At 38.5% G+C, this 27,185-nt stretch overlaps 1 protein-coding gene across 3 annotated transcripts in view; it reads right to left on the bottom strand.

The window, feature by feature from the left end:
* The window catches only part of PPP2R3A (protein phosphatase 2 regulatory subunit B''alpha), a 201,788-nt gene that overhangs the window by 73,190 nt on the left and 101,413 nt on the right, over nt 1-27,185 (bottom strand). For all 3 annotated transcript variants that reach the window (XM_043595338.1, XM_043595340.1, XM_043595341.1), the window contains one exon: nt 8,475-8,549. In XM_043595338.1, coding sequence (XP_043451273.1) covers nt 8,475-8,549 — 75 coding nt within the window. The remainder of the gene's footprint in view (nt 1-8,474; nt 8,550-27,185) is intronic.

The raw sequence follows: 27,185 nt of genomic DNA on the forward strand, positions 1-27,185 counted from the left end.
GCCGCTATAATTCCAAGAAGAATAAAAAGATATTCTTTGTTCATAAGTCTGCATTCCAGCTGCCTATATGTCACTTTATTTAACTCTCATCTTATACATTGATGCCTGATTCAAGCAGTGCTTACTGGGCTGGATGTTTTGGGAAGGTAAATGAGGTAGGAAATACACACTGGGTTGGCTTAACAATTGGTGGGTCAGAAGAATGGCTCCCAACATAGTCTGATTCAAGAGGGCATTATTCTGGTTATTTTAGCCTTATTCACTAGAATCTTAAAGACTTCCAGTCTTCCAGCCTCTCTCTGGAAACTCAAATACATCTGGGATATCTTCTACCAAGTCCATGCTTGGCCATGAACAATTCTGTTATTAGCTAGGGTTTTAAAAAAGCTTAACAACAGATGGGAAACTCTGGAGAAGACCGTGGACAGGACGAGAGAGGAGGGAATGGATTGCAAATGTGTTTGAGATTGACAACGTGTGTGTTGTGGTACAGGAGAGTACTGGAGAAGGAAGACAAAGCTGCCATCCTGGAGGGAGGAGGCCACAGTGTATTCCTAACAATTTTACCTGGGGTTATGCCCACCCATTTAATTTCCCTTTGACTTTTTTTTTTTTTTTTTACTTTTTTTTTTCTTTTCTCAAAAAAAAAAAAAAAGGCAGCAAGAGCAACTTGAATAGTTTTTGACACTTTGCCTTTGATTTTGATTGTCAAATAAAACAGAAATCCTGTATCATTGGTGGTTTTATCATGGAAAAGATTAGATCCTTTTAAAAAGTTATTTGGTGCAAGAACAACAAAAAAGGGAAGACATTTGGACATCTACCCAAATAGGCGTAATGGGGGACTACACGACCATTCCCCTTCTGGATTCTTTAGCAAAGACAGTGATTCTCGAACAGAGCAGGGAAATACCAGCCTCAGAATGAAGGCCCAAATTTCTGTTGCCCAGCTTTCCTTATCCTACTCCTGCTATCAGTGCTAACTCCTGACCCTTCAAAATCTAGCTCAACTTGCCAACTCCACAGGAAGCCCTAAAACAGGGACTAGGGTAGAGAGAGCTCTGTCTTCCGTGCTCCAATTGTCATGCGAGTCTCCTTCCATTCTTCCTGTGGTTATATTCTAAACACACTGGTGTAGTCAGACACCTATCATCACCTCCAAACTCCAAAGTACCAGGTCTTTTGACTTGCATCCCAGTGCCTGATAATGGTGCTTTGCATATATCAGATAGCTAATAATTGCTTGATACATTTTTTATTTGAGGAATAATTGACATACATTAGTTTCAGGTATACATGATTACATATATTTATATACTGCAAAATGATCACCATATATAGTTACAGAATTTTTTTCTTGTGATAAGAACTCTTTACTCTCTTAGCAACTTTCAAATATGCAATATATTTGTATTTTTGTGCTGCATATTATTAACTATATATAGTATATACAGTATTAACTATAGTCATCATGCTGTACTTTATATTCCCATGACTTATTTACTCTATAACTGGAAGTTTGTACCTTTTAACTCCCTCTTCACCCATTTTGCCCTACCTACCCCCTGCCTTTGGAAACCACCAATCTGTTTTCTATATCTATGAGCTTAACTTTGTTTTTTGTGTGTGTTTTTTTGGATTCCACATATAAGAGAGATCATACAGTATCTGTCTCTGACTGACTTATTTCACTTAGCGTAATATTTTCAGAGTTGATCTGTGTTGTTGCAGATGGCAAGATTTCATGAGTTAAGGGTGCCAACCCTGGCCATGTGTGCAGTTGAAATTCCACATATACCTTTGACTCCCCCAAAACTTAACTACTAATAGCTTACTGTTGACTAGAAGCCTTACAAATAACAAAAACAGCTGATTAACATATATTCTGTACATGGTATATGTACTGTATAACTGTATTCTTACAATAAAGCTAGAGAAAATATTAAGAAAATCATAAGAAAGAGAAAATATATTTACAGTGCTATAAAGAAAATTTGCATATAAATGGACCCATGCCGTTCAAACCCATGTTTGACCATGTTGTTCAAGGGTCAACTGTATGTATATACCTCATCTTCTTTATCCATCCACTGAGGAACACTTAGGTTGTTTCCATATTGTGGCTACTGTAAATAATGTTGCAATGAACATGGGGTGCATTTATCTTTTTGAGTTGGTATCTTTTTTTCTTCAGATAAATACCCTGCAGTAAAATTGCTGGATCATACAGTGGTTGTATTTTTAATTTTTTGAAGAATCTCATAGAGTCTTCCATAGTGGGTGAACAAATTTACATCCACACCAACAGTGCACAAGGGTTCCTTTTTTTCTACATCCTTGCCAACACTTGTTATTTTCCTGTCTTTTTGTTATTAGTCATTCTAACAGGTGTGAGGTGACATCTCATTGTGGTTTTGATTTGCATTTCCCTGATGATTAGTGCTGTTGAGCACCTTTTCATGTACCTGTTGGCCATCTGTATGTCTTCCTTAGAAAACTGCTTGATAAATTAATGAGGTTTGAGAGTTGTGAAACAAAGACTTTCATATTGTACCTGTGATAAAGACATATGGGTTGGATTTGTAGCTAGTTGAATAACTCTAGTCAGCATTGTAAGTAGCAGATGGATGCCAACCCAAGAAAGGTCTCTAATTAGTATTTCATATAAATCCATACTGTTGTTTGTGACTTACAGATAGATAGATGGCATATAAAGTGTACAGAAAACATAAAACAGAGAAGGGTAACTATATTCAAAATTATTGTAAAGGATACTATTAATTTAGTAATTTTTACTCTGGAGGAAAAAGTAAGACTAGAGTGTACCTGTGACCATGATCTGAATGGCTGACTATCAGGTGGGAGATTTGTCTCTGTGTTGCACCAGAAGCACAACTAAAACTACTGGATACTCCTTATACTAAAATGCTTTAAAATAAGTAAGAATTTCCTAAAATTAGCCCTATGAAGCAATGGGTTGTATAAAGTAGTAAGGTTTCTTCTCACCACAATTATTTAAAACAGGATTCCTGCATTAGATTCAAGCTAGGACTAGCTGGTATGTAATTTCTCTATTGGCTCCAATCATTCAGAATCTGACTTGAGGTGCTTCAGGGCAGAAAATGTGGCTTACTCAACAATGCATTCTTAACACTAGCTTGGCAAAAGTTCATATAAAAAAGATGGAGGCTGGGGCGCCTGGGTGGCTCAGTCGGTTAAGCCTCCGACTTCGGCTCAGGTCATGATCTCGTGGTCCGTGAGTTCAAGCCCCGCGTCGGGCTCTGTGCTGACAGCTCAGAGCCTGGAGCCTGTTTCAGATTCTGTGTCTCCCTCTCTCTGACCCTCCCCCGTTCATGCTCTGTCTCTGTCTCAAAAATAAATAAACGTTAAAAAAAAAAAAATTAAAAAAAAAAAAAAAGATGGAGGCTTTTTAGCACAGAAATTATATATATGAAAATAAACATTAAGAATACCATTTATCATAGTTCCATGACTCCTCTCTCAAGTAAAAGTCAATTTCAATACATATTATTACACCAAAGTTTTATGTGTTGATTATATTTTTATCCTTATTATTTGATTTTGATTATAAATTTTCTTAACGTTTGAGTTTCCTACCAGTATTTCGTATTTATATACTCTTCAAATATATTATTTTGGGATGTACTGTATTACACTAAAATCATAAAGTTTTGACCTGTATTTATTTTTGCTTATTATTCATTTTTTAAAGAATTTTTAAAATTAATATTTTGACTGTCAAGCATTTCCTATTTTTAGCCCCTAACTTACTTATCTAATAATATTAAAAAATGTATTCCTTTTCCATAGTCTAAATGTCTTTATTCAGTTGCCCCACTTCATGAGCACGTTTATTGGTTTCCACATTACTGATTCAGCATTTTAGCTTATTTAGGTAAGGATACCATCTAGTGGTGAGAACATGTAGCTGCTTGGTTCTACATCAATTACCCTTGTTTTTCCCCCTAATTTTGTTCTACAACTCTTAGGTAAATAAAAAAGAAATGAATCCCAATTTTAAAAATAGTAAACAAAATTTAAAAATTAATAATAGTAAGAATAATTGTTTATTAGCAGTGAGCGGAATGAAATTCGACAAATTTTTTTTTACCAAGGGATCTCCAGTTAACTTGATAGTTTGACTCTTAAATCAGTTTCCTTTCTTTTGCTTTGTATCTATTGAGCTGGAAACCTCTAATTTACAAGTATAGGTCACCAGGAATGCAAGTAAGTGTGTGGTGGCTCTATCAGACAGGTTTTGACAAGTGGATTGGATGAAGACAAAGAAATTAGAGATTGCTCACTGTAGGTAACCTAAATGCAGATGAACAGACTCAAATGCTGGAAGCATGGTTCTTCTACCCGACAGGAAGTGGTGAAAAGATTCTTAATCCACTCTGGTTAATACGGCTCTGAAAAGTATTTCTTCATGGTCTTCTGCAGAATGTGTACTTAAAAAAAATCTAATACACATTTCTTCCTTTCTCTGTCAAGAGGAGAAGTTCTCAAGGGGAAAGAGGCAAGCTGTTAGTAATCAGCAGTCTCCACCACAATTTAGTCATCTTAGGAAATATCAGTACATTGTCCTCAGCAATTAAAATCCTGGCGTTTTGGTCTGAAGTGATGGCTTCAGGCCAATCAAGACATTGAATACATCGCTAAGACATCATCAGAGGAAGCCAGAGAATGTCTTTGCTGCCAGCACCAATATCACAAAGAAGTATTTTCAATCTCATTGCTTATTTTAAAAACTCCTATGAGCACCTCTTCCCTCAGAAATCAGCATATGCCAGTTAGGATAAGCAGTATCTTTTATTCACTGGCAATTTCTTTGCATGGCATGTGAAACTGCAAACTCAAGACTGTAAGTTGCTAGTATTTCCAATTTTCATTTCCATTCACTTTCAAGAGACTTATTTTTCAAATGCTAACTTGTCTCTGGAAATAAAGAAGAATACGGAGTAATTTTGGGTGCATTCTCTTGAGTAGTGATGTTCTTTTTGCTGTATGCATAGTTGGTGCTCTCTCCTTCCGTCTAAAAACAGCTGGCAAAATAATTAACTAAACAAATGAAAAGTCTTTTCCTATAGCACAGGTTTTTAGTGATAAATAGAAATAAAAAGTTGACCAACTTTTCTTCATCATATGAGTGCCACACATAAGCTAATATTTGAGTCATACTTTGTGTCAGTTTCTTCCAACTAAACAAAGTAAAATAACTGAATAATTCTGACACGCAAACAAAAGAATATACTAATTGTTCTACATCATATGGCACTGAGATTATATAACATTCAATAAATTAATTTAGATTTTTCTGAGATATCTGTCTTAAATTTCAAGCTTGATCTTCCTAAGTGTCTTAGAAATAGCATGATCTGATCAGTTTTTGCTACGAGCAGGATGGAGAATGATGCCTCTCTCATTCACTTTTATGCCGTTAACAACATTTCATTAATTTCATACTAGAAAACCTATTTTGCATTTCTTCTAGAAAAACTCACTGTACTCTGAAGTAATGCATAAGTTCCAATGACTTCATGCCATTATTTGACCAGATTTCCCAATAGAAAAGGCACTGGGGAGAATAGATAACCAGTCCTTTAAGAAAATTCTGTTTCCAGATATTCATGTGATACATTTTATATGCATTTTCTTTCTTTATTTAATTTTTAAAAATGTTTATTTATTTTGAGAGAGAGCGAGCAAGTGAGCATGAGTGGGGAAGAGCAGAGAGGCAGAGAGAGAGAGAGAGAGAGAGGGAGGGAGGGAGGGAGGGAGGGAGGGAGGGAGGGAATCCCAAGCAGGCTCCACACTGTCAGTGCAGAGCCTGTAGCAGGGCTCTAAACTACCCAGGCGCCCCTGCATTTTCCTTTTTTAGATGGCACTATGAAGTTATCACAATAGATGCACTTATCTTAGTACACTGAGATTCATATTCTACAGTCTCAGTTGGATCTTGTTTACTATTTATGATATGATGCTGTTTTGAATCACCCTGTTATCATTATTTCATCACAATTGTTTTATACTTTTGTAATTCTTTTTTTTTTAATTCTTTATTTTTTAAATTTATTTTTTGTCAGAGAGAGACAGAGCGTGAGCAGGGGAGGGGCAGAGAGAGAGAGAGAGACAGAAACAAAGAATCTGAAGCAGGCTCCAGGCTCTGAGCTGTCAGCACAGCCGAATCGACTGAGCCATCCAGGCGCCCCAGTATTTCTGAGTAATGATGGATTTAGTTTTGTGAATTGGGGATAAAGAAGCATAATAATAACAGAGTATAAATTTTAAAGATATAAATAATATGCAAATGCCATGAAAATGTGTGAGCAGAGATAATTAATTGTATTCTGTTAAGTGACCAATTTAGTTCTCTTTGTTCAATGATTAACATGACAGAATTTCTAGGAAAATACGAATTATATGTGAACAAAACTGTTTCATGGCTTTTTATTCTGAAATTATAAAACTTCCTGGAGACCACTTGCTAGATGACCACAGACCATCATGGGTCCAAGGATCATACTTCAACAAATAGAAGGTGTAGGGAAAGAAAATTTATCTCTATTTTACAATTCTATTATTTAAACATCTTTTCTAAGAATAAATTCCAATAAAGAGTTCTTCTGTAGACAGAATTTTCTGAATTGGTAGAAGGTTGAGCTGGATTATCTCTAAGATCTTTTCCAGCACTTAAGATTTTAAATTATGCTATTAATATGCCCTGGATTTATAGAACAATCAACAATCAGAACCAATAATTCCCTATGGGAGTGAAGCCAGAGTTAATGTGTAGAATTCTTAAGCATATATAATTTCATTTATTCACTCAATAAATACTGTGTATCTAATATGTGCTAGTCCTTATTCTAGGTATTGGAGATTCTGCAGTGAAAGATACAGACAAATTCCCTGCTCTAATGGAGTTTCTACGACAGAGAAGGAGAATTTAAAATTTAAATATCAGATGATATATGAGCTAACAAGAAAAATAAAGCAGAACAAATGAATAGAAAGAGAGTATAGGGGCGGGGGCAGAGGAAGAAGAAGGGTGAAGAAGAAAAGGCCTCACTAATAAGGGAATATCTGAGCATATAGCTACATGAAGTAAAGGAGGAAAGTCATGCAGAAATCTGTAGGAAGACTATTTCAGGCAGAGGAAAGAGTAAGAAAAAAGCACCTGAGGCAGTGGAGTTGGTTTGTTCCAGGACACCACTATGGCCAAAGCACAGTAAAGGAGGGGCAGGGTAATAGGAGAGATGAGATTACATATGTTGTAAGGGTGTGTAAGGGTGTGTGTGTGTGTGTGTGTGTGGCGGGGGGGGGGGGGTGTATTAGGGAGAGTCTTGGCAAGGAAGAACGTTGGCTTTTACTCTGAGATGGAAACCACTGGAGGGTTTGAACAGAGGAGTGACATGATCTTACATTTTCAAAGGATTACTCTGCTTTGTGGGACTACACTTTAGGGCAATGAAGGTATAAGCAGGAAGGCCAATTAGAAGTAATCCAAGTGAGAAACAAGGGTGACTGTACCAGGGCGACTGTGGTGGCAGGAATTTAGTACAGTGGTGTGGTTAACAGTCAAAAATAACTTGAGATAGTCTTAGAAGACAGTGACACCTTCTGGCTCAAAGAAAGACTTACAAAGTTTCACAACAGAAGAGAGCCAATGTAAAAGCCAAGAATGAAGTTCCTAAAGGAGAAAAATGGTAGTATTCTGTAGCTTGACAGAACCCAAGATATTCATGGTCAACAAAAAGTACCCTGAGAAGGTTCTCCTCAGAGGTGACTGCCTTGTAATATTATTTGAAGATGTAAGCCAGATACAAGGGCTATCTCGCTTGAGTGTGGCTATGACAGAGGGCTTTGTCCTGGGGCTCATCTTTGGAATTCCTCTAAAGATAATCTGGGAGCTTGGGCAAAGATGCCGATGTGGTTGCAATGTGCACTCCAGGCCTGTGTGCTCTGACTCATAATTCATGCCTTGCCTATGACTAGTCAGCATGTTCTGTTAAATTCTTATATGATTTGTTTTCTAATTACATGTAGCTATTTCTCATTATCATTTCCGGTTCTAACTTTGAGACACATCTTTTTCTGGGAAAGACATATCTTTTTCTGGGAAAGGGTTATGAAATTTCTTTTCAGTATTATTTGCAAATGCTAAATGTCAATATCAATAACAAAGCAAAAAGGTACCTCACAAGACCAGACAGGATGAATATATTACTCTAATTTTGTAGACAAGAGACCTCTTAAGCACTTAGTACTTACTTACAAGGAGGAAAATAGACACAAATCATGAATCCAATTTTACTGTACCTTCCTTCCACTTAAAATAATCATTATAGTCCATGTTACTTTTTGCATAAAGATCTGAAAGCCTGAATAGTAGACAGTGATAAAAAGGAAACTTGGAGAGTTATATTGAGACAAAAGTGGACCCAGCCTACCGTGGTGATGTAGCGAGAGTGGAATTCTGGAGCATCTTTCAGGAACGTGAGGCCAGGGTGTGTATCTACCACATCCTAAAGAAGATTAAAACCAAAACCAAATTAACAAACACACCAAAAAACAAAATAAAAAAACTAAACGCCAACACAATTTTTCCTTCCTGTAGAGTAAGTAGCCAGTTGAGCAAACCTGCTATTTTTGGAATACTGAACAATGCACTTAAAATTTAACACTTTCTTAAATACAAATTTTATTACAAGCATACTTATGTGTGCTTTTTGATATGCTAGTATACTTCAATAAAACATTAAAATTGTAATTTAACTATATTTGGTGGTTTGTGAATCAAGTATCTTAGACATATGTAATTCTAACATGTCAAGGCATGTCAGGGAAATTCACCACAGATTCTGGGGTAGGGGTGGTTAAGAGAAATTTACACACACAAGTGACAAGACACAAGCCAACTATAATAATTCTTTCTTAACCTAGAGACATGGGAAATATCTGAGGAAAAAAAATAGCCATGTAGCCAAGTAGTTTGAAATCTATGTTAAATTGTATGGGTCAGCTAATGTCCATCAGAATAACTGTGTGGACAAATCTATTTTTAATTTAGGATTTTAGTTTTATTTTAAAATCTGCTTTTTCTCATGGAAGACTATTAGAATTTTAAAACCCTGAAATACCATTTTTCTTTTTTCTTTTTAATGTTTGTTTATTTTTGAGTGAGAGACAGAGCATGAGTGGGGGAGGGGCAGAGAGAGAGAGGGAGACACAGAATCTGAAGGAGGCTCCAGGCTCTGGGCTGTCAGCACGGAGTTTGATGTAGGGCCCGGACTCATGAACTGCAAGATCATGACCTGAGTTGAAGTTGGACACTTAACCGACTGAGCAACCCAGGCAACCCAACCATTTTTATTTTCTAATTAGATTTTAAAGCACTTTGAATAAACCTGGAAAACCTATTGGAGATGATTACTGTTAATTTAATAACCAGAGGCAACAGCAATGCCAACATAGATATAATCTATTAATTGGTTATAAATGGACAGACATCAATTATTATCTCTTTTCTTCGATTCTTCAGAACGGTTAGCTATACATACCTACCAACACAGTCTCAAAGCAATGGACCTTACTATTTAACTTTTTATTTGGAAATAATTTTAGACCAAGGGAAAAGTTACAAAAATATTAGAGATTTCTATGCCCTTCTCCCAGCTTTCCATAATGGCAACAACTTACAAACCATAGTATAATGATCAAAACTAGGAAATGAACATCGATACAATACTACACTACAGACATTATTCAAATATTACCAGCTTTTCCCTTAGTGTTTTTTTCTGTTCCAGGATCCTAGTTTAGTTCTTGTGTCTCATTGTCTCATGGAACTCTGACAGTTCCTCACTCTTGTATTTTATGATTTTGACATTCTTAATGAGTCCTGGTCAATTATTCTGTAGAATGTCTCTCAACATGGTTTTGTCTGATGTTTTCTCATGATTAGATTAAGATTACACATTTTCGGCAGGTATATGACAGAAGTGGTATTGTGTCCTTTTCAGTCATATGAGAGTATGATGTAGATATGTCTTATATCTTGTAGAGTTAATGTTGATCACATTTGGCTGAAATGGTGACTGCTGGGTTTGCTATCTTATTTTCCCTCAATAGTTAATAAATCTTGTAGGGGGAGATACTTGGAGACTCTGCTAATACCCTGTTTCTCTGCAAATTTTTGCCCAGTGATATTAGCAGTCATTTGTAGAACCTATGACATTTATACTGTGGTGTTTATTTTGTATTTTCCTCATTCTTTCTACATTTATTAACTAGAATTCTTTTGTAAGGAAGAGCTATCCCTCCTCTCCCACATATTTATTTGTTCAGTTCATATCAGTATAGATTCATGGGTATTTACTTTATTCTATGGGTTACAATCCAACACTATCATTATTTATTTTGTTGCTCAAATTGATATTGCTGTGGCCACTGGGAACTCGATCAGGACATGCCCCATCCTTTTGCAAGCACTTTTATACTTTCTGGTATCACAACATGGTCCAGGCTCATATTTTCCTTGTTACAATCCTGGAATCAACTCTTTTCCCCAAATAGCCCTGGGTCCTTTATTGGGAAATGGTATTTAAAAACCATGTAGAAATCTGGGTGCTAGATGTGCTCATTACTTCTAGGGTGTCACTGCTCCTGGACCCTCTTAGCAGGAAGAACTAGGAATATATGTATGTACAGCAGTTCTCCCCTTATCTGCTGGGGAGATGTTCCAAGACTCCCAGGGGCTGCCTGAAATTACAAACAGTAGTGAACCCTATATATACTAAGTTTTTTTCCTATACATATGATAAAGTTTAATTTATAAATTAGGCCCAGTAAGAGATTAACAACAATAATGAAATAGAATAATTGTAACAATATACCGCAATAAAAGTTATGTGAATATGATTTCTCTCTCAAAATATCTCATTGTACTACTGTACTCACCTTTTTACTTGTGATATGAGATGATAAAATGCCTCACGGTGAGATGAAATGAGGTGATTAACTTAGGCATTGTGACGTAGCCTTGGGCCACTACTCACCAACTGACATTGTGTCAGGAGGATCATCTGCTTCTAGACTGCAGTTACCTCAATAACTGAATAAATGAAACTGCATATAAAGGGGGAACTCCGTATACTAATCCACGCATACACACTTCTATTTCTTTCTATATTTATCTATTTATGCTAAAAAACTATGTAATCATATAGATAATGGGTTCTAACCACAAGGTTCATTCTAACCTTCCCTCTTTCCTTTGTAACTTTAACGGAACGGAACAGTATTTGTGCATAGTTCTTTTTGTCGTTAGTCATATGGTATCCAATTAAAATACTGTTTTCCAGGGTTACTAATACAGTTTCGTTCATTTGCTACTGTTTATTATTTTATTCTGAGTTTCTTTCCCACAGTTACAGGTTGATTTTAATTCATTATTTCTTAGAGGGAGAGTATTTGAACATTACTATGGTTCTACAAGTCAAAGCTAACATAGAATTGACATCGTAACAATTTCAAGTTCTCCCATTCATAAAGACCTCTCTCCATTTATATAAATCTTATTTCATGTCTCTCAGCAACGTTTTGCTGTTTTTAGTGTATAGGTCTTGCACACCTTTGTCAGATTCATCTCTAAGTACTTAATATTTTTGGGTGGTATTACAAATGGCATTCAATTTCCAATTTCTGTTGCTAGTATATGGAAGAATTGATTTTTGTATTCTGATCATGTCATCTGTAAACTTTCCAAACTCTCTTATTAAATACAGTTTTAGCAGCATCCCACAAACTTTGACATGTTCTCATTCAGTTCAAGATAATTCTTAATTTTCCTTTTGATTTTTTCTCTGACTCATGGGTTATTTAAAAGTGCTAGTTATCAAATATTTGGAGAATTTTCAAACATCTTTCATGATTTCTAATTTAATCCCATTAAAGCCAAAGAAATCCTTTATTCTGTGATGATTCAGTTTATGAACTAAATTTTGAAAATTTATTGAGATTTCTTCTATGGCCCAGAATATGGTCTGTCTTGGTAAATATTCTGTGTACATGTTAAAGGAACGTGTATTCTACTGCTGATTGGTAAAGAGTAATATAAATGTCAATTAGGTCAAGTTGGTTCATAGTATTGTTCAAATGTTCTATATCCTTATTGATTTCTCTCAACTTGTTCATTATTGAGAGCAGCACATGGAAATCTGCAATTATAATTGTGAATGTATCTTTGCAGTTCTATCAGATTTTGCTTCATGCATTTTGAAGGTCTGTTGTAAGGTCCACAAACATTTATTTTTATCTTATTTTTAAAAATTTTGTGGGGCGCCTGGGTGGCGCAGTCGGTTAAGCGTCCGACTTCAGCCAGGTCATGATCTCGCGGTCCGTGAGTTCGAGCCCCGCGTCAGGCTCTGGGCTGATGGCTCAGAGCCTGGAGCCTGTTTCCGATTCTGTGTCTCCCTCTCTCTCTGCCCCTCCCCCATTCATGCTCTGTCTCTCTCTGTCCCAAAAAATAAACGTTGAAAAAAAATTTGTTACCTAATATTTTTTAATTTTTTTAATTTTTATTAACTTTATTATTTTTTAATTTACATCCAAATTAGTTAGTATATAGTGCAATAATGATTTCAGGAGTAGAGTTCTTAATCCCCCCCTCCCACAACACCTCCAGTAACCCTGTCTGTTTTCCATATTTAAGAGTCTCTTATGTTTTGTCCCCCTCCCTGTTTTTATATTATTTTTGTTTCCCTTATGTTCATCTGTTTTGTCTCTTAAAGTCCTCATACAAGTCATATGATATTTGACTTTTTCTGACTAATTTCACTTAGTATCATGCCCTTGAGTTCCATCCACGTAGTTGCAAATGACAAGATTTCATTCTTTTTGATTGCTAAACAATACTCCATTGTATATATCTACCACATCTTCTTTATCCATTCATCCATCGATGGACATTTGGGCTCTTCCCATACTTTGGCTGTTGCTAATAGTACTGCTATAAACATTGGGGTGCTTGTGCCCCTTCAAAACAGCATACCTATATCCTTTGGGTAAATGCCTGGTAGTGCTATTGCTGGCTAGTAGGGTAGTTCCATTTTTAATTTTTGAGGAACCTCCATACTGTTTTCCAGAGTGGCTGCACCAGCTTGCATTCCCACCAACAATGCAAAAGAGATCCTCTTTCTCCGCATCCTCGCCAACATCTGTTGTTGCCTGAGTTGTTAATGTTAGCCATTCTGACAGGTGTGAGGTGGTATCTCATTGTGGTTTTGATTTGTATTTCCCTGATGATGAGTGATGTTGAGCATTTTTTCATGTGCTTGTTGGCCATCTGGATGTCTTCTTTAGATAAGTATCTATTCATGTCTTTTCCCCATTTCTTCACTGGATTATTTGTTTTTTGGGTGTTGACACTGATGAGTTCTTTACAGATTTTGGATACTAACCCTTTATCTGATAAGTCGTTTGCAAATATCTTCTCCCATTCTGTCGGTTGCCTTTTGTTGATTATTTCCTTCGCTGTGCAGGTTTTTATTTTGATGAGGTCCCAGTAGTGCATTTTTGCTTTTGTTTCCCTTGCCTCTGGAGACGTGTTGAGTAAGAAGTTGCTGTGGCCAAGGTCAAAGAGGTTTCTGCCTGCTTTCTCCTCAAGGATTTTGATGGCTTCCCATCTTACACTTAGGTCTTTCATTCATTTTGAGTTTAGTTTTCTGTCTGGTGTAAAAAAGTGGTCCAGGTTCATTCTTCTGCATGTCGCTGTCCAGTTTTCCCAGCACCACTTGCTGAAGAGACTGTCTTTATTCCATTGGATATTCTTTTCTGCTTTGTCAAAGTTTAGTTACCCATACGTTTGTGAGTCCATTTTTGGGTTCTCTATTCTGTTCCATTGATCTGAATGTCTGTTCTTGTGCCAGTACCATACTGTCCAGATGATTACAGGTTTTTTTTTTACTTTTTTTTTTATATGAAATTTATTGACAAATTGGTTTCCATACAACACCCAGTGCTCATCCCAAAAGGTGCCCTCCTCAATACCCATCACCCACCCTCCCCTCCCTCCCACCCCCCATCAACCCTCAGTTCTCAGTTTTTAACAGTCTCTTATGCTTTGGCTGTCTCCCACTCTAACCTCTTTTTTTTTTTTTCCTTCCCCTCCTCCATGGGTTTCTGTTGAGTTTCTCAGGATCCACATAAGAGTGAAACCATATGGTATCTGTTGATTACAGCTTTGTAGTCTATCTTGAAGTCTGGGATTGTGATGCCTCCTGCTTTGGTTTTCTTTTTCAAGATTGCTTTGGCTATTCGTCATCTTTTCTGGTTCCATACAAATTTTAGGATTATTTTTTCTAGCTCTGTGAAGAATGTGGTGTTATTTTGATAGGGATTGCAATTGAATGTGTAGATTGCTTTGGGTAATATTGACATTTTAACAATATTTGTTGTTCCTATCCAGGAGCATGGAATCTTTTTACATTTTTTTGTGTCTTCAAGCTTCTTATAGTTTCCAGTGTATAGATTTTTCACCTCTTTGGTTAGATTTATTCCTAGGTATTTTATGGTTTTTGGTGCAATTGTAAATGGGATCAATTCCTTGATTTCTCTTTCTGTTGCTGCATTGTTGGTGCATAGGAATGCAACCTATTTCTGTGCGTTGATTTTATATCCTGCGACTTTGCTGAATTCATGCATCAGTTCTAGCAGTTGTTTGGTGGAATCTTTAGGATTTTCCTACAGAGTATCATGTCATCTGCGAAGAGTGCAAGTTTGACCTCCTCCTCGCTGTTTTGGATGCTTTTATTTCTTTATGTTGTCTGACTGCAGATGCTAAGACTTCCAACACTATGTTGAATAACACTGGCAAGAGTGGACATCCCTGTCTTGTTCCTGACCTTAGCGTTTTAGGTCTCAGTTTTTCCCCATTGAAGATGATATTAGCGTTGGGTCATTGATATATGGCTTTTACGATCTAGAGGTATGATCCTTCTATCCCTACTTTCTTGAGGGTTTTTATCAAGAAAGGATGCTGTATTTTGTCAAATGCTTTCTCTGCATCTAATGAAAGGATCATATGGTTCTTGTTCTTTCTTTTATTGATGTGATGAATCACGTTAATTGTTTTGCGGATATTGAACCAGCCCTGCATCCCAGGTATAATTCCCACTTGGTCATGGTGAATAATTTTTTTAATGTATTGTTGGATCTGGTTGGCTAATATCTTCTTGAGGGCTTTTGCATCCATGTTCATCAGGGACCTCTTTCATTCTTTTTTTTTTTTCAGCTTTTATTATTTATTTATTTTTATGAAATTTATTGTCAAATTGGTTTCCATACAACACCCAGTGCTCATCCCAACAGGTGCCCTCCTCAATACCCATCACCCACTTTCCCCTCCCTCCCACCATCCCCCCCATCAACCCTCAGTTTATTCTCAGTTTTTAAGAGTCTCTTATGATTTGGCTCCCTCTGTCCCCCTTCTTTTTTCTTTCCCCTCCACCACGGTCTTCTGTAAAGTTTCTCAGGATCCACATAAGAGTGAAAACATATGGTATCTGTCTTTCTCTGTATGGCTTATTTCACTTAGCACAACACTCTCTACTTCTATCCACGTTGCTACAAACGGCCACATTTCATTCTCATTGACAAGTAGTATTCCATTGTGTATATAAACCACAATTTCTTTTTTTTTTTTTTTTTTTTTAAATTTTTTTTTCAACGTTTATTTATTTTTGGGACAGAGAGAGACAGAGCATGAACGGGGGAGGGGCAGAGAGAGAGGGAGACACAGAATCAGAAACAGGCTCCAGGCTCTGAGCCATCAGCCCAGAGCCCGACGCGGGGCTCGAACTCACGGACCGCGAGATCGCGACCTGGCTGAATCGGACGCCCAACCGACTGCGCCACCCAGGCGCCCCCACAATTTCTTTATCCATTCATCAGTTGATGGATATTTACACTCTTTCCATAATTTGGATATTGTTGAAAGTGCTGCTATAAACATTGGGGTACAAGTGCCCCTATGCATCAGCACTCCTGTATCCCATGGGTAAATTCCTAGCAGTGCTATTGCTGGGTCATAGGGTAGATCTATTTTTAATTTTTTGAGGAACCTCCACACTGTTTTCCAGAGTGGCTGCACCAGTTTGCATTCCCACTAACAGTGCAAGAGGGTTCCTGTTTCTCCACATCCTCTCCAGCATCTATAGTCTCCTGATTTGTTCATTTTAGCCACTCTGACTGGCGTGAGGTGGTATCTCAGTGTGGTTTTGATTTGTATTTCCCTGATGAGGAGCGATGTTGAGCATCTTTTCATGTGCCTGTTGGCCATCCGGATGTCTTCTTTAGAGAAGTGTCTATTCATGTTTTCTGCCCATTTCTTCATTGGATTATTTGTTTTTTCGGGTGTGGAGTTTGGTGAGCTCTTTATAGATTTTGGATACTAACCCTTTATATGATACGTCATTTGCAAATATCTTTTCCCATTCTGTTGGTTGCCTTTTAGTTTTGTTGATTGTTTCCTTTGCAGTGCAGAAGCTTTTTATCTTCATAAGGTCCCAATAGTTCATTTTTGCTTTTAATTCCCTTGCTTTTGGAGATGGGTCAAGTAAGAAACTGCTGCGGCTGAGGTCAGAGAGGTTTTTTCCTGCTTTCTCCTCTAGGGTTTTGATGGTTTCCAGTCTCACATTCAGGCCCTTTACCCATTTTGAGTTTATTTTTGTGAGTGGTGTAAGAAAGTGGTCTAGTTTCATTCTTCTGCATGTTGCTGTCCAGTTCTCCCAGCACCATTTGTTAAAGAGACTGTCTTTTTTCCATTGGATATTCTTTCCTGCTTTGTCGAAGATGAGTTTGCCATACTTTTGGCCATGCTCTCCAGTTCTGGAATCTCTATTCTATTCCATTCGTCTATGTGTCTGTTTTTGTGCCAATACCATGCTGTCTTGATGATTACAGCTTTATAGTAGAGGCTAAAGTCTGGGATTGTGATGCCTCCTGTTTTGGTCTTCTTCAATATTACTTTGGCTATTTGGGGTCTCTTGTGGTTCCATACAAATTTTAGGACTGCTTGTTCTAGCTTCGAGAAGAATGCTGGTGCCATTTTGATTGCGATTGCACTGAATGTGTAGATAGCTTTGGGTAGTATTGACATTTTGACAATATTTATTCTTCCAATCCATGAGCATGAAATGTTTTTCCATTTCTTTAAATCTTCTTTAATTTCCTTCATAAGCTTTCTATAGTTTTCAGCATACAGATCTTTTACATCTTTGGTTAGGTTTATTCCTCGGTATTTTATGCTTCTTGGTGCAATTGTGAATGGGATCAGTTTCTTTATTTGTCTTTCTGTTGCTTCATTGTTAGTGTATAAGAATGTAACTGATTTCTGTACGTTAATTTTGTATGCTGCAACTTTGCTGGAATCATGTTATCAGTTCTAGCAGACTTTTGGTCGAGTCTATTGGGTTTTCCATGTATAATATCATTTCATCTGCAAAAAGTGAAAGCTTGACTTCATCTTTGCCAATTTGGATGCCTTTGATTTCTTTTTGTTGTCTGATTGCTGATGTCAGAACTTCCAACACTATGTTAAACAACAGTGGTGACAGTGGACATCCCTGTCGTGTTCCTGATCTCAGGGGGAAAGCTCTCAGTTTTTCCCCATTGAGGATGATATTAGGTGTGCGCTTTTCATAAGTGGCTTTAATGGTGTTTAAGTATATTCCTTCTACCCCGCCTTTTTTTGAGGGTTTTCATTAAGAAAGAATGCTGAATTTTGTCAAATGCCTTTTCTGCATCGATTGACAGGATCATATGGTTCTTTTCTTTTCTTAATGTGATGTATCACATTGATTTGCGAATGTTGAACCAGCCCTGCAGCCCAGGAATGAATCCCACTTGATCATGGTGAATAATTCTTTTTATATGCTGTTGAATTCAATTTGCTACTATCTTATTGAGAATTTTTGCATCCATATTCATCAGGGATATTGGCCTGTAGTTCTCTTTTTTTTGCTAGGTCTCTGTCTGGTTTGGGAATCAAAGTAATGCTGACTTCATAGAATGAGTCTGGAAGTTTTCCTTCCCTTTCTATTTTTTTGAACAGCTTGAGAAGGATAGGTATTATCTTTGCTTTAAATGTCTGGTAGAATTCCCCAGGGAAGCCATCTGGTCCTGGACTCTTATTTGTTGGGAGATTTTTGATAACTGATTCAATTTCTTTGCTGGTTATGGGTCTGTTCAAGTTTTCTATTTCTTCCTGTTTGAGTTTTGGAAGTGTGTGGGTGCTTAGGAATTTGTCCATTTCTTCCAGGTTGTCCAGTTTGTTGGCATATAATTTTTCATAGTATTCCCTGATAATTGCTTGTGTTTCTGAGGGACTGGTTGTAATAATTCCATTTTCATTCATGATTTTATCTATTTGGGTCATCTCCCTTTTCTTTTTGAGAAGCCTGGCTAGAGGTTTATCAATTTTGTTTATTTTTTCAAAAAACCAACTCTTGGTTTCATTGATCTGCTACAGTTTTTTTAGATTCTATATTGTTTATTTCTGCTCTGATCTTTATTATTTCTCTTCTTCTGCTGGATTTGGGGTGTCTTTGCTGTTCTGCTTCTATTTCCTTTAGGTGTGCTGTTAAGATTTTGTATTTGGGATTTTTCTTGTTTCTTGAGATAGGCCTGGATTGCAATGTATTCTCCTCTCAGGACTGCCTTCGCTGCATCCCAAAGCGTTTGGTTTGTTGTATTTTCATTTTTGTTTGTTTCCATATATTTTTAAATTTCTTCTCTAATTGCCTGGTTTACCCACTCATTCTTTTTTTTTAAAAAAATTTTTTTTCAACGTTTATTTATTTTTGGGACAGAGAGAGACAGAGCATGAATGGGGGAGGGGCAGAGAGAGAGGGAGACACAGAATCAGAAACAGGCTCCAGGCTCTGAGCCATCAGCCCAGAGCCCGACACGGGGCTTGAACTCACGGACCGCGAGATCGTGACCTGGCTGAAGTCGGACGCTTAACCAACTGCGCCACCCAGGCGCCCCGACCCACTCATTCTTTAGTAGGGTGTTCTTTAACTTCCATGCTTTTGGAGGTTTTCCAGACTTTTTCCTGTGGTTGATTTGAAGCTTCATGGCATTGTGGTCTAAAAGTATGCATGGTATAAGTTCAATTCTTGTATACTTATGAAGGGCTGTTTTGTGACCCAGTATATGATCTATCTTGGAGAATGTTCCATGTGCACTTGAGAAGAAAGTATATTCTGTTGCTTTGGGATGCAGAGTTCTAAATATATCTGTCAAGTCCATCTGATCCAATGTGTCATTCAGGGCCCTTGTTTCTTTATTGACCGTGGGTCTAGATGATCTGTCCATTTCTGTAAGTGGAGTGTTAAAGTCCCCTGCAATTACCACATTCTTATCAATAAGGTTGCTTATGTTTATGAGTAATTGTTTTATATATTTGGGGGCTCCGGTATTCGGCGCATAGACATTTATAATTGTTAGCTCTTCCTGATGGATAGACCCTGTAATTATTATATAATGCCCTTCTTCATCTCTTGTTACAGCCTTTAAAGTCTAGTTTGTCTGATATAAGTATGGCTACTCCAGCGTTCTTTTGGCTTCCAGTAGCATGATAAATAGTTCTCCATCCCCTCACTCTCAATCTAAAGGTGTCCTCAGATCTAAAATGAGTCTCTTGTAGACAGCAAATAGATGGGTCTTGTGTTTTTATCCATTCTGATACCCTATGTCTTTTGGTTGGCGCATTTAATCCATTTACATTCAGTGTTATTATAGAAAGATACGGGTTTAGAGTCATTGTGATGTATGTTTTATGCTTGTAGCGATGTCTCTGGTACTTTGTCTCACAGGATCCCCCTTAGGATCTCTTGTAGGGCTGGTTTAGTGGTGACAAATTCCTTCAGTTTTTGTTTGTTTGGGAAGACCTTTATCTCTCCTTCTATTCTAAATGACAGACTTGCTGGATAAAGGATTCTTGGCTGCATATTTTTTCTGTTCAATACATTGAAGATCTCGTGCCAATCCTTTCTGGACTGCCAAGTTTCAAAAGAGAGATCAGTCACGAGTCTTATAGGTCTCCCTTTATAAGTTAGGGCACGTTTATCCCTTGCTGCTTTCAGAATTTTCTCTTTATCCTTGTATTTTTCCAGTTTGACTATGATATGTTGTGCAGAAGATTGATTCAAGTTACGTCTGAAGGGAGTTCTCTGTGCCTCTTGGATTTCAATGCCTTTTTCCTTCCCCATTTCAGGGAAGTTCTCAGCTATGATTTCTTCAAGAACACCTTCAGCACCTTTCCCTCTCTCTTCCTCCTCTGGGATACCAATTATGTGTATATTATTTCTTTTTAGTGTGTCACTTAGTTCTCTAATTTTCCCCTCATACTCCTGGATTTTTTTATCTCTCTTTTTCTCAGCTTCCTCTTTTTCCATAACTTTATCTTCTAGTTCACCTATTCTCTCCTCTGCCTCTTCAATCCGAGCCATCATTGTTTCCATTTTGTTTTGCATTTCGTTTAAAGCGTTTTTCAGCTCCTCGTGACTGTTCCTTAGTCCCTTGATCTCTGTAGCAAGAGATTCTCTGCTGTCCTCTATACTGTTTTCAAGCCCAGCGATTAATTTTATGACTATTACTCTAAATTCACTTTCTGTTATATTATTTAAATCCTTTTTGATCAGTTCATTAGCTGTTATTTCCTAGAGATTCTTCTGAGGGGAATTCTTCCCTTTGGTCATTTTGGATAGTCCCTGGAATGGTGAGGACCTGCAGGGCACTTCCCCTGTGCTGTGGTGTATAACTGGAGCTGGTGGGCGGAGTCGCAGTCAGACCTGATGTCTGCCCCCAGCCCACTGCTGGGGCCACAGTCAGACTAGTGTGTGCCTTCTCTTCCCCTCTCCTAGGGGCGGGATTCACTGTGGGGTGGCGTGGCCCGTCTGGGCTACTTGCACACTGCCAGGCTTGTGGAGCTGGGGATCTGGCGTATTAGCTGGGGTGGGTAGGCAAGGTGCTCGGGGGCAGGAGGGGCAGGCTTAGCTCGCTTCTCCTTAGGTGATCCACTTCAGGAGGGGCCCCGTGGCAGTGGGAGGGAGTCAGACCTGCTGCTGGAGGGGTGGCTCCGCAGAAGCACCGCGTTGGGTGTTTGCACGGAGCAAGCAAGTTCCCTGGCAGGGACTGGTTCCCTTTGGGATTTTGGCTGGGGGATGGGCGAGGGAGATGGTGCTGGCGAGCACCTTTGTTCCCCTCCAAACTGAGCTCTGTCGTCCCGGGGCTCAGCAACTCTCCCTCCCTTTCTCCTCCAGGCTTCCCGCTTTCCGAGCAGAGCTGTTAACTTATGACCTCCCAGATGCTAAGCAAGTCCCCACTTGCTGTGGGAACACACTTCATCCTGCCCCTCCGCTTTTGCGAGCCAGACTCGGGGTCTCTGCTTGGCCAGCGGGCCGCCCATCCGCCCCGGCTCCCTCCCGCCAGTCCGTGGTTGCGCACCGTCTCTCCCCGCTTCCTACCCTCTTCCGTGGGCCTCTCTTCTGCGCTTGGCTCCGGAGACTCCATTCTGCTAGTCTTCTGGTGGTTTTCTGGGTTAGTTAGGCAGGTATAGGTGGAATCTAAGTGATCAGCAGGATGCGCAGTGAGCCCAGCATCCTCCTAAGCCACCATCTTCCAGTCTGTGTCCGGTAGGTCTTGTTTTTTAATCCATTCAGTCACTCCGTGTTTTTTTTATTGGAACATTTAGTCTATCTACATTTAAAGTAATTATGGGGGCGCCTGGGTGGCTCAGTCGGTTGAGTGAGTGACTTCGACTCAGGTCATGATCTCACGGTTTGTGAGTTTGAGGGCTGTGTTGGGCTCTGTGCTGACAGCTCGGAGCCTGGAGCCTGCTTCTGATTCTGTGTCTCCCTCTCTCTCTCTGCGCTTCCCCCACTCACGTTCTGTCCCTCTTTCTCTCAAAAATAAATAAACATTAAAAATTAAAAAAAAATAATTATTGACAGGTATGTACTTACTGGCATTTTGTTCATTGTTTTCTGGTAGTTTTTTGGTGGTTGGATGACTTTCTATTCTAAGTTAATGGTTGCTTAAGTCCTAATATATTCTAAAAGCACCGTATTTTTAATCCTCTGCACATCCCCTGATGTTTTATGTATTTGATGTCATGTTTTACAACTTTTTATTTTGTGCATCCCTTAACTATTGTACATATAGTCAATTTTACTATTTGTCTTTTAACTTTCATACTAGCTTTATAAGTGGTTGAGCCACTACCTTTACTGTATGTTTGCTTTTACTGGTGAGGGTTTTGGGTTTTTTTTTCATAATTTTCTTACTTCTAGTTATGGCCTTTTTTTCTGCTTAAAGAAGTTCTTTTAGCAATTCTTGTAAGGCTGGTTCACTTCAAAAAAGTTTAAAAAAACTTAAAGAAGTTAAACTTCTTTAATTTTTGTCGGAGAAACTTTCTCTCTTTCAATTCTGAAATATAACCTTGTTAGGTAGAGTACTCTTGGTTGTGGGGTTTTTCATTTTTCCTTTTCCTTTTAGCACTTTAAATATATCATTCCACCCCCTTCTGGCCTGAAAAATTTTTGCCGTAACGTTAGCTCCTATGTTTATGGGTGTCCCCTTGTGGGTAGCTAGCTGCTTTTCTCTTGCTGCTTTTTAAGATTCTTTCTAACTTTTCACATTTCAATTATTACGTGACTTATGTGGACCTCTTTGGGTTCATCTTGTTTGGGGCTCTCTGAGGTTCCTGGACCCAGATGTCTGTTTTCTTCCTCAGTTAAAAAATTTTTCAGGTATTGTTTCTTCAAATATGTTTTCTGCTTTTTCTCTCTTCTCCTTCTAGGATCCCTCTAATGCAAATGTTGCTAAGCCTGATGTTGTCTAAGAGGTCCCTTAAACTATTCTCATATTAAAAATTTTCACTCTGCTGTTCAGCTTGGATAATTTCCACTACTCTGCTTTCTAGATCATTGATCCATTCTTTTGCATCCTCTAACTGCCGCTGATTCCCTCTAGTGTATTTTTTCATTTCAATTATTGTTCTTCAGTCCTGATTGGTTCCCTTTAACATTTTCTCTTTGTTGAAGTTTTCACTGTGTTCATTTATTCTTCTCTATAGTTCTAGTGAGCATCTTTATGACCATTATTTGAATTCCCTATTAGCTAGACTGCTTATCTCCATTTTGTAAAGTTCTTTTTCTGAGGTTGTTTTCTGTCTTGTTCTTTTATTTGAAACACATTCCTGTCTCCTCATTTTGTCTGACTCTCCTTGTTTCTATGTTTTAGGTAAATCAGCTACATCTCCTGGTCATGAAGGAGTGGCCTTATGTAGAAGGCATCCTGTGGGGCCCAGAAACACAGTCTTCCCTGGTCACCAGAACCAGATCTCCAGGGGTGACTCTGTGTGGCCTGCATGTTCCCTCCCTTTGTGGCTAGGCCACAACTTCTGTGAGGAGGGCTGTCCCCAACTCCCCCGGGTAGGAGTAGTTTTTGAGGATGCAGGTCCTGGCTGAGGCTGCCCACTATGTACGATGGGATGGGAACGGCTTTGGAGGCAAGTGCCATTCCTAGACTAGGGTGCCTACTGGATGTGGCAGGGTGGGAGCTACTCTGGAGGGGGCCTGCTGGGGAAAGTCTACAAGGGAATGCTAGAATGGGGCAAATGGTGCTAACAAGGAACATGCAGAGTATCAGAACTGGCACCCACCCACATTTGGGCCAGCTAGGCAGGAGGGCAAGAAAAATGTAGCCTGCCACTGCTTCCATTCCAGGAGAAATTTCCTACTTTCTTAGTGGTCCAACATCATGTCTCTTGGGCAAAGGAGAACTGAAGTTAAATGGACTTTCTTTTCTTACTCTCCATTAGTTGTTTATAATCATGCCATATTTCAGTTTGTTTCAAGCTTAAAACATGACTGTCTTATATAGTTTTTTTCAGTTTTCTTGGGAGTTTTGAATTGCTTTTCTTTAACTTGTTCATACAGAATGCTGTGCTGTCAGCATACCCTCTAGTTTCTGTTCTCAAATATAATAGTACTGCATGGAGTAGCTCCTCCCCTCCCTATTCCCCTTTATTGAGAACTTCCCAGAGAAACCCCATCACCTTTTCTATTCTGGACTGGGTGCTCTTCAGTTGCCATCTAAGATCTTCCCTTCACTGCTTCTTTGGATTGAATCCACTGTTTCGTGGATCATATATTCCTCTTTCTTGGTTTACTTAATTTGACATAGTATATATATTCAAGTAACTCTAAGAAGACAGCAGACAAACTTTCTGCTGGTTTTTTTTCCATGTTTGTTTATTTTTGAGAGAGAGATCTGCGCTGTCAATGCAGAGCCTGATGTGGGGCTCAAACTCATGAAACTTGAGACCATGACCTGAGCCGAAGTCAGACACTTAACCACTTAACCAACTAAGCCACCCAAGTGCCCCACTTTCTTAAATTTTAAATGTCTTTATTCTAAACCTCATATCTGACTGATAGCTTGGCAGATATTAGAAATCTGATTTCAAATCCATTTCCCTAGAGTTGCCAAGGAGAATCTAACAGCACCTCAATTTTTGTTCCTGTTAAAGGAACCTCGTTTTTCTCTCTGAAAACTTTTAGTATCTTGTTTTCATCAGTTTTTCTAAAATTTCAAGATGATATGTTTATGTCTGTTTCTTTTTTTTTTATTCATTGTACTTGGCTTTTTTCAAGCAAAAGACTTGTATTCTATATAATTTCTTTAATTCTGTGGGCAAGAATGGAGGGAGCAAGAGAAACTGGGGTGGGAGTGTCAATTTCTATTTTTGATTAGATGCTAGTTACACAAGCATGTTGTGTTTCTCCCAAAGAGGGAAACAGGGATCCCAAGGAATCCTACTGGGTTCCAGCTCTTTGGACTCATCACCCCAGTCTCTCCAATTCTCTCCATTCTGTATTATTTCTTTTAATTTTTTTTAATGTTTATTTATTTTTGAGAGAGAAGGAACACGAGTGGAGGAGAGGCAGAGAGAGAGAGAGGGAGACAGAGAATCTGAAATAGGCTCCAGGCTCTGAGCTGTTAGCACAGAGCCCAACACGGGGCTCAAACTCAGGAACGGCGAGATCATGACCTGAGCTGAAGTCGGATGCCCAAACGGCTGAGCCATCCAGGCGCCCCTCCTTTCTATATTATTTCTGTGATGAGTTCCTTCTCTCCATTTTGTCTTTTTTTCTTCTCCAGACTCCAGTTAGTTGTTGAAATTCTTGTCTTTATGTCACCTCCCTCCGTCTCCCCCCCCCCCCCCCCCCCTTGCGAGATATCCTAAACTTTAGCTTCTAGGCCTTATGATGAAATTTTAAATTTTGGTACATTTTAAAATTCTAACAGCTCTTTCCAGTGGTTAGCATTCTGTTTTCATAATATTCTATTCTTATTTTAGATAATCTCTCTGAATATAGTAATTGTTTAAAAAGACTTTATTTTTTAGAACAGTTTTAAAGAAAAATCTGGAAGACAGTATGAGAGTTCCCATATATGTTGCATTACATTAGCATTTATTATAATAAGCAACTATTATAATGATATTGGTATTATATTACTATTATGAGAGACCCTACTTTATTCACATTTAGTTTTTGTCTAATATGTTTTTTTCTGTCCCAGGATCCTACCCAGGATCTCCTATTACACTTAGTTGTCATATCTCCTTAGGCTCCTTTGGCTGTGACAATTTTACAAATTTTCCTTGTTTTTGATGACCTTGACAGTTCTGAGGAGTGCTGGCCAGGTACTATCTAGAATACTTGTCTATTGGAATTTGTCTTAGCATGCTTTCTTGTTTGTTATTTTGTTTATGCTTGTGAATAAAATGCCAGGCTGCACTTTACTTTTGGAAACCAAATAGAATCAACTGGTCCATTGTTCTATATACCACCCTTCAATGAATCCCCATTTCTAATAGTTCCCGTCAGATCTGCCAACCCTGAGTTTATAGCTACTTTGGGATCCTGCTGAGAGAATAAAGGAGAGCAGCTCACTTCTCCACTATAGCCCATACATAGCCCCTCATTCTGGGCTGTGGTTTCCGTAGCTTACTTCTGCCTTCTTTTTTTTTTTTTTAATGTTTTTATTTATATTTGAGAGAGACACACACACAACACAAGCAGGGGAGAGGCAAAGAGAGAGGGAGACACAGAATCTGAAACAGGCTCCAGGCTCAAGCTGTCAGCACAGAGCCTGACATGGGGCTCAAACTCACGAACCGTGAGATCATGACCTGAGCCAAAGTCAGACACTTAACCGACTGGTGCCCCTTCTGCCTTCTACCTTAAGAAATATGGTAACCTCTTGACAGTAATTTTTTTCTCCTGCATTCTTCTTTACTATTCCATTTATTTTCATATGTTTATTCTTTTAAACTCCTAGACTTTAACTTCAGAGAAGTTTGGGACAGAATGGAAGGAGAATGTATCTATTCAGTCTGTCATCTTTACCTGAAGATTCCACAAGTCCATTTGTTAAAGAAAAATAAAATCTCTCCTAATAAGCAAAGGAAGTATAAATGTCCACTAATGCATAATTACAGTTTTATTATTATTTGTAATTCTCTTGATATGGATTTAATTTAAACTCCTGTCAGAGGTCTTATTAAAACTTCTGGTAAAACTCAGTCAGGATAGGGTCCCCACAGGAAAGAGACTTCACCCATGTGAATCTTTCATGAAGGGACTACGTGTAAAGTCATGGGTAGGTTAAGGGAACAGACAAGGGAACAGTGAGGCACCAGGAACAAGCAACAGAAAGATACAGCCAGAGGGACAATCCCTACAGCCAGAGGGACAAGGCAAGGAAAAGAGTTATAGGAGCGAGGTAGGCAATAGAACTGTGGAGAAGAGGCCACTCAGCAAAAGCTGCAGCATATAGATATGGTTGCTGTGCTGAAACAAAGTGGGGAAGAAATGCCCATTCCTGGCAGTATGATCCACTGACCAGACCCAACCATAAGCTAGTCAGGGAAGAGGACACAAAATATGTAGTTTGTAGGAGTCAGAGCAGGGTCAAGAATGGATCAAGGGGTGGATAGAGAACTGTTATTAAAACCTAATGTTTTTTACTGGCACACAAACAGACACTAAGATTAATGGAACAGAATAGAGAACCCAAAAATGGAC

This window comes from Prionailurus bengalensis, chromosome C2 (assembly GCF_016509475.1).
Source record: "Prionailurus bengalensis isolate Pbe53 chromosome C2, Fcat_Pben_1.1_paternal_pri, whole genome shotgun sequence".
Taxonomy (NCBI): domain Eukaryota; kingdom Metazoa; phylum Chordata; class Mammalia; order Carnivora; family Felidae; genus Prionailurus; species Prionailurus bengalensis.